Genomic DNA, 12167 nt, shown 5'->3' on the forward strand with positions numbered 1-12167 from the left:
GTCCAACCGGTTGAACCGGCCGGATCGACCCGAGTTTTAAAACATTGGTTTTTATATAATTGACTTAACGAGACATTGTTAAAAAAATATATTGACTGACTTTGTATGATTGAAAAAGTAATAAATAGGCAAAGACAAATCCAAATATACGTAATAAATTCCCGATATATTAGAATTTAAATAAAAAGGTTAAAAGAAACCAAATTTCATTGGCGATGCCAATCTAGAGAGAGAAAGAGGGGGAGGGAGATTTTCGAGGAAAACCAGCCTTTTGTTCTCTTCTTCTTCGTCGTACAACATTCCACCAAATAATTTCAAAATTTTCAAACCATTCAACAACATCATCTCTTATTAATCTTCCTTAATTCACTGCTTTTTTCTGTTTTCTGATTTTGAACCTTGACAAAAATTCTGTTCTGCAGTCGGAATTCTTCATTCGCCACCAGTCAAACCCTTTTCTCCCGCAAAAGTTACACCAATTGCGCCTCAAAACCGAACACCTTTTTCATTTATTCAAACAGTTTACTCCGCAACCGGCGGTTTTGCCATGAGGCGTGGTGGTTTCCGTCGACGGAATAAGGGTTTCTGCTAACGTGCGCCCTTTTTTCTTTTAAAAAACTTTTTGGCAGTGGGTTTTTTTCTTTTGTCTTATCAAGCATTATACACGTGGATGAATGGATGACGTCAGCGTTGTTTTGAAGAAGGTGTGGGGTACGTGGGAGGAACTTATCCTCGGCGGTGCTGTTCTCCGGCATGGGACCGGCGATTGGGACGTCATTTCTTCGGAGCTCCGTACCCGAACCGTTTGCCCGTATTTCTTCACCCCTGAGGTTAGGCATATGATTTCATTATTACTTATTTTGGCTCATAAACTCATTTATGTCTTTATGAATTATCATACACATTTGTACAAGCATGTTTGCACAAGTTAGAAGTCTATCTTGAGGCTAATTGCAATAAATAGGACGTATTAGTTTGATAAACTTTAAACTAATAATATTTAACACACATAATCAATGTGTAGTTTAGTTTACTTTCATGAAAAGAAATAATTATACAACTTAATAATAACAGTTACAAATGAATGCTACAATTAAATCTAAACATTATAGTTAACATGGACTTATTGTATCTTCTTTAAACTAATAATACTTTTATTTTATATTTTTATTAGTAATAAATAGGATAAGGGTCTAAAATAAAAAGTCAACAGGAGTTAAAATGCATATGTAATATTTTTGGTGTATAAAGTCATCGGTCAAAACGGTTAAAGATGTGTACATGTACATTAATAATTAAATAATTACTATTATCATTCTTATTATTGTTATTATAAGAATAATTATGCATTTCACACTTTATCTCACTTGCAGGCATGTAGAACGAGGTATGAAGATTTGCAACAGCGTTATACTGGTTGCAAGTGAGTATCGAATTTTTTCCATACCATGTATTTATTCATTTATTTAATTTAGGTTTACTTTTTTTTTTTTAACTTAAACTTAATCCAGTGAAACTATATACGGATGTTTATTGCTGAGTAAATACAGAAATAACAACTTATAATAAAAAAAACCAATGCATATAGTTTTCCACATTATATCGAAGCTTCTTATAATTTCTGCCCTCATTTATTTTTTCCTTCCATTTGTTGACGAGCCTCATTATTCAAATATTTTGTATTTTCTACAAATTACCCTTTTCAAACTTGTGAAAAAGTCAACAACTCTAGTTGATTTCATGAAGCTTGTTATATGTAGAGAGGTTGTTTTTGAAGCGAACTTTGAACAGGCTTTAAATTTGTTGGTCGCCATGGTTTTCATTCGTTAGATTTTGGTATGACGAGCTTCGAGAACGTAGAGTTGCGGAATTGAAGCGAGAGCTCGAGAAATCGCAGGAATCAATTGGGTAAGTCTTTCTTTCATATTTCCCGTTTTGTACTTCAAATATATCAATTTCTTGGTATTTTTTACAATTCGTTTATCAGTAATTTGATTCTTCGAGCCATTATACTTGACATTTTTGCTGCATACAAACCATTATTAGGGTTTTCGCTTAATCATTGATATAGGTTTCTCGTATCAAAGCTTGAAAATCTCAAATCCAAAAAAGTAAATTGTAATCAAATCGACTATGATTCAAGCCAAACCGAATCCCCACCTCAATCTTTACCAAAAACAAAGGGAATCAAGATCAAAACCGTTCATAAACAAGGATCCAAAGATGAATTTGAATTATCATCCGGAAGTTTCACTCAAGATCTTGAAACAAACCCACAACCCCAATCTCATAGCCCATCCCTAGCATCTTCTCAAAATATTGAAGTAAAACTAGAAGCACCCGAATCATGTATGAACACAATGATCGAATTGAGCAATGAAAAAAGTGGCACAATTAGAAAAAGAAGAGGGAAAAGAAAGAGGAAAGATGGTAATTGGAACGAGGCTTCAACGAGTGGTATGCAGTCTTCGAGTGTGGATTTGCAGGATGGGGAATCGTGTAAGGGGGGCCCACAAAGCGATGATTTGGTTGGGATTTTTAATTCGGTTACTGAGAATCAATATGCATTGGTGTTTCGACGTCGACTTGATAGCCAGGTAATGATAATATTATTGTGAAAGATGGAAAAATTATAAAATTTTCAATCGGTTGACCATAAAAGTCAAAATTCATTTTCTGCAGAAAAGAGCACGTTATCGAAAAACAATCCGTCAACATATGGATCTGGACACAATAAGATCAAAAATCGCAAATTGTGGGATAAAATCAACCCGAGAACTTTTCCGAGACTTGCTCTTGCTTGCCAACAATGCACTCGTATTTTACTCAAAAAGAACCCGAGAGTACAAGTCCGCAATGCTCCTCCGTGGCCTAGTCAGCAAAAGGTACAAGCAGTTATGCAGCGATTCTAGCAGTAGCAGCAGCAGCATGCCACTGTCATCAATCCTATGTTTTTCTTCAATCTCAAGTCCTCCCGTGAGGCCCCGAAGCATTAGGCCTCGAGCCCCATGTAAACAACCGAAGCTTGTAGTAAAGTTTCCAAGTAGTGGTCCGATAGGGGGCCCACATGGGTATTTGAAAGTTAGTAATAATTCCGATTCCGGGACCTTGAATCCCGAGATTGAAGGGAGTAAGTCAAACGTTGACTTTCGTGGTAATCAGAAAATTGCAAAAAGAGGATTGGGGCGGCCGAGGAGGGCGGGGGGTGGTGGCAGAGGTGGTAAACAACCACCACCGACACCTAGGAGTTCTTCAAACGAGAAAAAAGCTCATCAAAAGTGATGGGTTTGTTGATAGTTGTAAACTAGCCATAGTTGAAAAGTTGATGGAAAAACTATTATTAGTGTGTGTAACTGAGTATAGTTTTATGTTAATGTTGCAAGAAAAGTTGTCTTTTGTAATAAGCCAAGTCTGGTTCCTATATATTGCTTCCATTTCTCTCATTCATTGCATATACCCAATTTGAATTTGTACAAGCTTCATTATATTATTTGGTTCTATAGTTTTATTCAAATTGGAATCAAGCAACGAAAAGTGTACAACCTTTTCAATATCATTGCTTTCGACAACTCTTGTATGATTACCAAGTTCATGGTTGTGGTTAGATTCTCTACATTTAGATGCATTGTCAATAAGCCGACAAGATTCATTAAGGGATATCAAAGAAGAACAAGTAAGAAACAAATATAAAACTATTGGAAGGATCAATAGACATCTTGAAAGGCAGAATATGTCCGTAAAACGAAAGTCCTTGGAAAAAAAAAGCAATATTACTTTCCAAACTAAAAGTTATATGTCTTTTATGATTTGAATAACCAGTAAAAGCATATTCTTAGCTTGCGATTCAAAATTTTCAAGTAATATTAAGTTTAGTTGCTTGAATGTCTTTGAGGATGTGTGAGTTGGGTGACTGTACATGGTCCATGTCGTGGAGCAGGCCCAAATTTTCATATGGTTCTTTATAGTATACTGGTAATCCAGACCCAGAAACAAAATCGACTCAAAGGTTTCTTCACCAAACCAAAGTCAATTCATCCAATCCAAGCTACTCATTCTCGAACTCTCTAAGTCGTTGAGTGTGTGTGTGTTTGATTATTGATTAACTTATTGTTTCAAAACCAATGCACCAGTTGATTTAGAAATCAATACACTAAGTTTAAAAATCCAATAAGATCACTTAATTGCATAATCACTTTACCTTCAATTTTAGATTATTGACTAATTGATTATTTTAATTTAAGAAATCAAAATCGATCTTCTAAGAAATCTGTAACATCCCAAAAATCATAAGCGGAATTTTTTCTTTAAATCAATAAAAAACAACCATTCATTCATTCGGAAAAATTCCATCAGAGTATAATAATGTGTCATATAATCATCAGAATACAAAATAAGTCAAATCATGCGGAACACTGGTGGATGCGGTACAATCATGTCGAGCTCTTCCCCTTGGAACCAGAAATATCTAAAACCATAAACATAAAACTGTAAGCACAAAACTTAGTGAGTTTCCCCAAAATATCCCATATCATACATACATATCAGCTCGAAGTTGTAACGAGCCTATTTCACTCCAGACCAATTTCATCCCCGAGTCTGTTTCAACTCAATCTGTATTTTTTCAACCAAACGGGTCTATTTCACCTTGGGCCTATTTCGTCTCCGAGTCTATTTCAACTCAATTAGTATTTTTCAGCCGAACGGGTCTACTTCACCCCCGATCTATTTCACTCCACATACAATCAACATATAGTCATATCGGTAAGAGTCATAAAGACAACAAGCACATACATGCATATCACCAAGTATCATAAATACATATATCATCCTACAAACACAATCCAGTGGGCCGACATTGGCGCCTTCGACCCATAAGTATAGTGAAGAGACCTACCACTTAGACGATAAGCAACTACTATTGCTTTGATTGCTTGAAAATACTGACGCTATGCACCACATATACAGTTACTGTAACGCCTGTGTTTCCGGGCTTGCCATTTTTAGCAATGTAATGGTTTAGGTTAACTTTTGTAACCCGTTTTGAAATAATAGAAGTGTATTATTTGAGTATTATTTGTTTTGTGCTTAATTGTTTAATTATGTGGTTTGATTAATTAAGAATAAAAATAAGCGTTAAAATTTAAGTGTATAATAAACTTGATATCTTTAGATAATGTTGTAGTAGTTGAAACAAAGTTTCCGAAGATATATAATGAATGCCAAAATCCGAGTTATAACGAAGAAGTTACGACCTGTCGAAGTTTCGCAACATAACCAACACGACACAGCCGACGTAAATAGTGAATTTACGTTAGAGCGATATTTGTCCTTAGCGATCTAAATGAAAGTCGTAGAATACGTTAAACCGAGAGCGTGCATAAAAAGAACGTCTAAATCTGACTTCGTATGAGGAAGTTATGATTTTTCGAAGTTTCAGCATTAGCAGTATGCAGTCCGAAACTCGAGATTGAGGTCGAGTGATATTTAGCCAAAACTTTCTCAATCAGAATTGAAGATCTCATCAATATTAGTCCAACGATAAAAAGACAGACGAAAACGGAGTTCAGATGAAGGAGTTATGAATTTCGAATGGAGTTTTCCTGTCCCGGCCTACTAAAAGTAATATATTTCTAATATTTTTAAAAATAAAGTCAAAATTATCCAATGGAGTCTAAATGAGAGTTGTAGATCATAATCTCACCTTCGCGGCGATATAAAGAACGTCGAAAACGGAGTTCGTATGCGAAAGTTATGAATTTCTGAAGTTCGGGGCACGAAACCCGGTACTGTGCAGAGTTCACGTCGTGAACACTGTGTTCACGACGTGAATTTTGAGATTTGACCTTCCGGAGCTATCATACACAAGTGGATGAGTGACGCATGCAGTGACGATCAATCCCCACGACGTGAGCCTTAAAACTCACGACGTGAACCCTAAAATCTCACCCTATAAATAGAAATCAAGGGTCAGCCGATTTTGGTTGCTCCTCCCTTGCTCTCTCACTCCCGATACCTTCTCTAATCCCTATTTTACCCCCCGAAGCCCCGGTATCATCCCGAGTCCCGAAGCAAGTCCCGAGATCCCGAAGATCCCGAGAAGTGCGGTTTCCGAGCCGAAGCTCTGCCCGCGAGAAGTTCGATTTTTGTAGAGATCTTCCAGATCTGCTGAGGATTACTACTTCTACAAGCCGTAGTGCTGTCTGATCATCTTCTGATCAAGTGAGTGTGTAGTTACTTTCTTTTAACGCATAATTATGAAGTATTTTATACGAAATACGTGTTATGTGTATATTTTTGTTGTTATGTAAGTGAATGTATATTCACTCTCTTTAATCACATAAATCTGATTTGTTTTCTATGAAATACGTGTTACGTGGGTATGCCTCATCTGTTGTGTGGAATATATATTGAATGAAAATGATATACAGGTTTTAAACTGTGTATGAAAATGTATATTTTTATCTACTAATATGTTGGATAGAACATGGGTAGATAGTTGGTGTGTAATAAACAGATGAGAGGCCTCGATGTTGTTGTTGTTGTTGACCTAGTTATTCAGCGGAGTATGGATAACGACCACAGACTCCTTCTAGACAGTCTCGTGGAACGCTAGCAGGTTCATAACCTGTAGGTATTGTGAACGATGTGTCCACCGGTGTACTCTATCCCCCTCATGGTTGCCTTAGGATATCTATTGTTGAGGAAACCCCTTAGCAGTAATGTCCGTCCTGATGAAAATCCTAGATTAGGTCCCTTGAGATAGATGTTGTTTTAGGGACGTAAAGTGAGGATAACGGGAATGGGTAATCGGGATAGTGATTGGTTGGTGAAATTAAATATAATTTATTTATTGTGGGTTGAAAACCCTATATGCTCACCAGGCTCCCAAGCCTGACCCACTCAGTTTTATTTGTATTACAGGAAGTGGTGCAACGACGTAAGATGGACGAACCATCAAGTTGTTTTGTTTACAAGTTTGTATATGTATATATTTGTTGAATGGCTTGTAATGTTATTGTTTATGCTTAATGGTCTGTATCGGAACATGACACCCCGATTTTTAATTATATAATGAAAATGCATCTCTTGATGAAATGCTTTGATAAATATTATTTTATCATGTTTTGTTTTGGGAACAAATTCCGCAACACTTTTAAATCAAAAGGATTTACTCTGAGATTATCCTAAAAAGCATAAATGAAATCGGTCTTTTCTAGCCGTGATTTTGGGGATGTCACAGTTACACAAGGTAAGCCCTTAACTGTCCTTTCAAAATTAGGAGTTTGACCAAAAGACAACTCAAGCCAAAAGTCAACGGTTAACGTTGACTTTAGTCAACCGCCACGTAGTGACCATCAATGACCACATCGTGTCCCATATACGACAATACATACAAAATTTCCAAGTCGCCACGCCGTGGCGACCTAAGGCCATGTCGTGTTTTCTTCAATTCAAAGAGCTCTAAGTCTCAAGTCTGGTCCTTCCTATGGTCTAGATGGATAAAATTTCCAACTTTATCCCTTATGACCATCCAAGAGATCAAGATCTCAAACCCTAGGTTCAATAAGGGCAAAACACTACATAGGCTTAATCATTAAGCCCTAAATCTTGGAAGTTTCTTATCCGTTCATTTCGGAAGAGTTCCTAGCACCAAAACTAACATAAAAATTCATGTTTTACAGACATGTATGTCCAATGCATGTCTTAAACTCATATTAGGCTAAAATAAGGGTTTTATGACCAAAATTTCATGCATGTCACCAAAACTTATTCCTTCTTTAGATCCAAAAAACCAAACACCCCAAATGGCCTCGAGATTCATAAAGTTGCAAAATTTATGAGATCTTACCAACCCAACCCAACAAGACATGAAGCATAAGTAGAAAATCTAGAGATATGGCAACTTAGCAAGGAAAAAGGTTAAGTCTTGGACACTCACTAGGGTCCATAAGGTATGCTAGAAGATGAAGATGATGCTTGCAAGGTGAATCACCACACGAAAGGCTTCCTTCTCCTTCAAAGATCACCAAAAGTACCAAAATGAGTTCACAAAATACAAATGAGGCTAGGGTTAGGGTTTCTGAGCTTAGGACGGTAATAGAGGCGGAATGATCACGAAATCCGAGCCATAATGTCCTTTAAATAGGGACCAAAGCCCAAAAATTAGGGTTTTCTCCAAAAGCAACTGCCACACTGTGGCACCCATGGCCACGCTGTGGCAGGTCATTAAAATCTTGCGATCATAAAAAGTACCTCCACGCCATGGTAAAGCTCCACCACACCATGGCCATCCAAAATGAAAGTTCAAAATTTAGAAATTAACTCATACCTGGAATGGGTGTTACAACTCACCCCCACTTGAATCAGACTTCGTCTTTGAAGTCTGTTACTGTAAATAACTCGGAGTAGTGCTCTCCCATCCCCTCCTCGTGTTCCCATGTTCATTCGGAACCATTTCGGTGCTACTATTGCACCTTAACCAGCTCCACTACCTTGTTGCGGAAGGCCTTGATCTTCCTGTCAAGAATCATCAATGGTCTCTTTACATAGTTTAGGTGCTTGTCCACTTGAATATCATCTAACATAACCACTATGGAATCTTCGACCAAGCACTTCCGCATTTGAGAGACATGGAACATGCTATGAATCTAGCTAAGCTCAACTGGTAAATCCAACCAATATACAACCTTTCCCACTCGTATGAGGATCTTGAAAGGACCAATGAACCTGGGGCCCAACTTGCCCCGCTTCCTGAACTGGATGACACCTTTCCAAGGCAACACCTTTAGGAGCACAAAATCCCCGACCTGAAACTCAAGGTTTGAACGAAGTCTATCTGCACAGCTCTTTTAATGGCTCTGCGCGGTCTAGAGTCTCCCGCATACATGTTGAATCAGCTCAGTGGTCTTGAGTACCTCTTCGATACTCCCTATGAATCGTTGTCCTACCTTGCCCTAACAAATTGTAGTCCAACATTTCCTCCCATAAAGCATCTCAAAAGGAGGTCGGTCAATTCTAGCGTGATAACTATTGTTGGAGGAAAACTCAACCAACTGAAGATACACATTCCAGTGCACACCAATATCTAGCACGCATGCCCGAAGCATATCCTCAAACATTTGAATAGTTCTATCACTCCGACCGTCAGTGTATAAGTGGAAAGCCATGTTAAAATGCAGTCGAGTACCCAACTTCTCATGGAATTTCTCTCAAAATTTGGAAGTGAACCGAATGTCCCTATCTGAGACCACAAATACCGGGACTCCATGACGCGCCACAACCTCTCGGATATAAATCCCCACCAATTTTTCCGTAGAGATGCTATCCTGAATGGGAATAAAATGTACACTCTTGGTCAACCGATCCACGATGACCCAAATCGAATCCACCCCTCGCATGGTCTGCGGTAGCTTTGTGACGAAATTCATCATGATCTCTTCCTATTTCCAAATGGGAATACCCAATGATGTCTTCCTGTCGTGAGGTCTCTGATGCTTGGCCTTAACTTTCCTGCAATTCAAGAACCTCTCCACATACCAAGCCACATCCGCTTCATGTAGGGCCACCAATAATTAGGTATGAGGTCTCTCTACATCTTTTTTGCACCTAGATGAATAGAAAACTTCGACTTGTGTGCCTCATCCATCAATATTTGTGATACACCGCCCTAATATGGAACCCAAATCCTCCGATGCAAGGTTAACAATCCCTTACTATTGTAATCAAAATAGGACACTTGACCCACAATGCGCTCACTCTTGCAATGCTCCTCTTTCATAGCCTTGACATGATTCTCACGAATCCGCTCCAACAGTAGGGTAACCACAATCATACTCAAACATAGATACCTGATAGGTGCGCTAGTCACCTTGTCACTCAACGCATCGGCCACCACGTTATCCTTCCCAAGGTGGTATAAAATCTCACAGTTATAGTCCTTCACTACATCAAGCCACCTACGCTGCCTTATATTCAGATTTAGATGATCCATCAAGTACCTCAAACTCTTATGCTCTATATAAATGGTGCAACATACCCCATAAAGGTAATGTCGCCAAATCTTAAAAGCGAAAACCACAACCCCAAAATCCAGATCATGCGTAGGATAATTCGCCTCATGAGGCTTCATCTGCCTTAATGTATAAGCGATCATGTGTCCCACTACATAAAAGTATATCAGAGTAAAGTATACCAGAGTAAAAATAGTTATCAGGGTACAATTCCAAAATCATAGTGTGCGGAAACATGGGTGGATGCGTTGTGATCAAACTGGGTCCTTCCCCCTCGAACTGGAAGTACATCAAAACATTTTAAACATAAACCGTAAGCACAAAGCTTAGTGAGTTCCCCAAAATACCTGATATGGACATATTTAGTTATAAAATTCATGCATTATCTTAATACTTTATGTTGTTTTTGTCTCATTTAATGAACAAAATGTGCTTAATTAGTTTAGAATTTCATTTTTCAGCAACAATGACATGCTCATGTGGAAAAGGAAGCGGAACTAGTGATTGGAAGCTTGGATCTTGGATTTTGAAGAAAGAAGGATGTTGTTGGACAGCTTGACCCCTCGTCAGTGTTTTGGCCATATCTAATGAACCGTAACTCCGATTGACGAGATTCAAAAAGTTATAAAAACTAGACACAATTTCGGACGACTTTAATGTTTTGAGAAAATGCTGATGCCAAACAGACCCGACAAGTAGGCCATAAACTTGATGAGTCACTTCGAACTTTCGCGATTCTGGAGTCGCTGACTTGCCGTACACGGGTTTTAAGTGACGGACTCGCCGAGTAGATCACTGGACTCGACGAGTCACCTCTGTTTTGTGAAAATCTATATAAAGGGACTTTTAGATCGATACCCTGGCATGGAGAGAAACCCTTAGGTGTAAAGTTGCGAGTAGAAGACCTGCTAAGGTGCTGGAAGCCAGAGAATCAACCCTAGATCCAATTTTGAGAAGAATCAAGGCAAATTCAAGTCCATTCTTACTTATTCTTTAAGTTGAACTGTGTTTGAGTTGTTTGGTTTCGTTTTTGATCTTAGTTTTACTGTAATCATTAGCTAAAACTATTATCTTCTGTATAGGATAGATGACTTTATGATTATGGTATGATTTTATGGTTAGGATTAATGTTATTTGGTAATATTGTTTTTTTTAAGCTTGTTAAAGAACCTTATATGTTAACAATAACTATTTTCTATTAATAAATTAGTAATTAAGTTGTAGGAACATTTCTTAATTGCTAATCTCATATGATTTATGTGAACACACAGTTATATGCCTAGGAATAACGAACGTGGAACTAGGGTTAACTAGAAAATGGGTAAGTTAATGTGTGATCTTGTGTGACGAACCATCAACAAGGAGTTAATTGAATTGGCATATTTGATTAGCTTATTATAAGCCTTACTTAACCCGAATTAATAAACTAGGAAATCTATTAGTTTAATCACTTGATCACTGCTTGAATTGATATATTTTCTAAGGATTAGTAATAGCGAACGTGAACCTAATCACACTAATCGGTAGCTAATGCCAATTAATCCATTGCATTTGTCATAAAATCAACCATAGGAATAAATGATTCGAACCTAAACAGAAGTCTCTTAATTATTGAATTTAGTTGATTTTTATTTGCTCATCTATTAGTTTCTTAGTTTAAGTTTTAGTTAATTGTTTAAGTTTCTAGTCTTTCAAAACTAAAGAAAACCCCCTTTTTATTACTTGTTTTATTTAGATAATATTAGGATTTATTTTAATTGTTTACCGTTCCCTGTGTTCGATACCCTACTTACCTGAACTAAGATGCTTATCGATAGGTACACTGCCTTTCGTGTGTTTGTCTTTGTGTTTAAGTTAGTAGGATTAAAACTAGTTGGTTTCACACACATCAATACCACATACCATACATATACGCCAGCTCAAGGCTGTATCGGGTCTATTTCACCCCCGAGTTTATTTCACTGTAACGCCCCATTTCAAATTGTTTCCCATTTTGGGGTGGTGATCAAGGATTGGATATTAGCAGGCTTAAGACCCTTGAGGAATTGAGATCAAGACTCATTTGGAGGTGGATGATGTAATTTGGATGATCCGGGTGTTCGGTTTGTGTTTTGGAGCCAAATGGTATTTTGGTAATATGTCAGCTCGGACTTTTAT

General features: G+C 37.6%; 1 protein-coding gene across 1 annotated transcript; it reads left to right on the forward strand.

The window, feature by feature from the left end:
• Positions 1 to 200: 200 nt before the first annotated feature.
• Positions 201 to 3423, forward strand: BRD4 (bromodomain 4). The gene is made up of 5 exons (XM_078980670.1): positions 201 to 830; positions 1374 to 1423; positions 1831 to 1908; positions 2072 to 2597; positions 2683 to 3423. The coding sequence occupies exons 1-5, from the start codon at positions 675 to 677 to the stop codon at positions 3280 to 3282; spliced, it is 1410 nt and encodes a 469-aa protein (XP_078836796.1). The 5' UTR covers positions 201 to 674; the 3' UTR covers positions 3283 to 3423.
• Positions 3424 to 12167: the final 8744 nt, after the last annotated feature.

This window comes from Lactuca saligna, chromosome 1 (genome assembly GCF_052625555.1).
Source record: "Lactuca saligna cultivar CGN05327 chromosome 1, ASM5262555v1, whole genome shotgun sequence".
Classification (NCBI taxonomy): Eukaryota; Viridiplantae; Streptophyta; class Magnoliopsida; order Asterales; family Asteraceae; genus Lactuca; species Lactuca saligna.

Bases quoted from the DNA above. Each gene is read 5' to 3' on its own strand.
- BRD4 (XM_078980670.1), top strand. From the start codon at position 675: ATGGATGACGTCAGCGTTGTTTTGAAGAAGGTGTGGGGTACGTGGGAG. The intron at 831-1,373 runs GTTAGGCATATG...TCTCACTTGCAG, and splicing joins CGTATTTCTTCACCCCTGAG to GCATGTAGAACGAGGTATGA. The intron at 2,598-2,682 runs GTAATGATAATA...CATTTTCTGCAG, and splicing joins GACGTCGACTTGATAGCCAG to AAAAGAGCACGTTATCGAAA.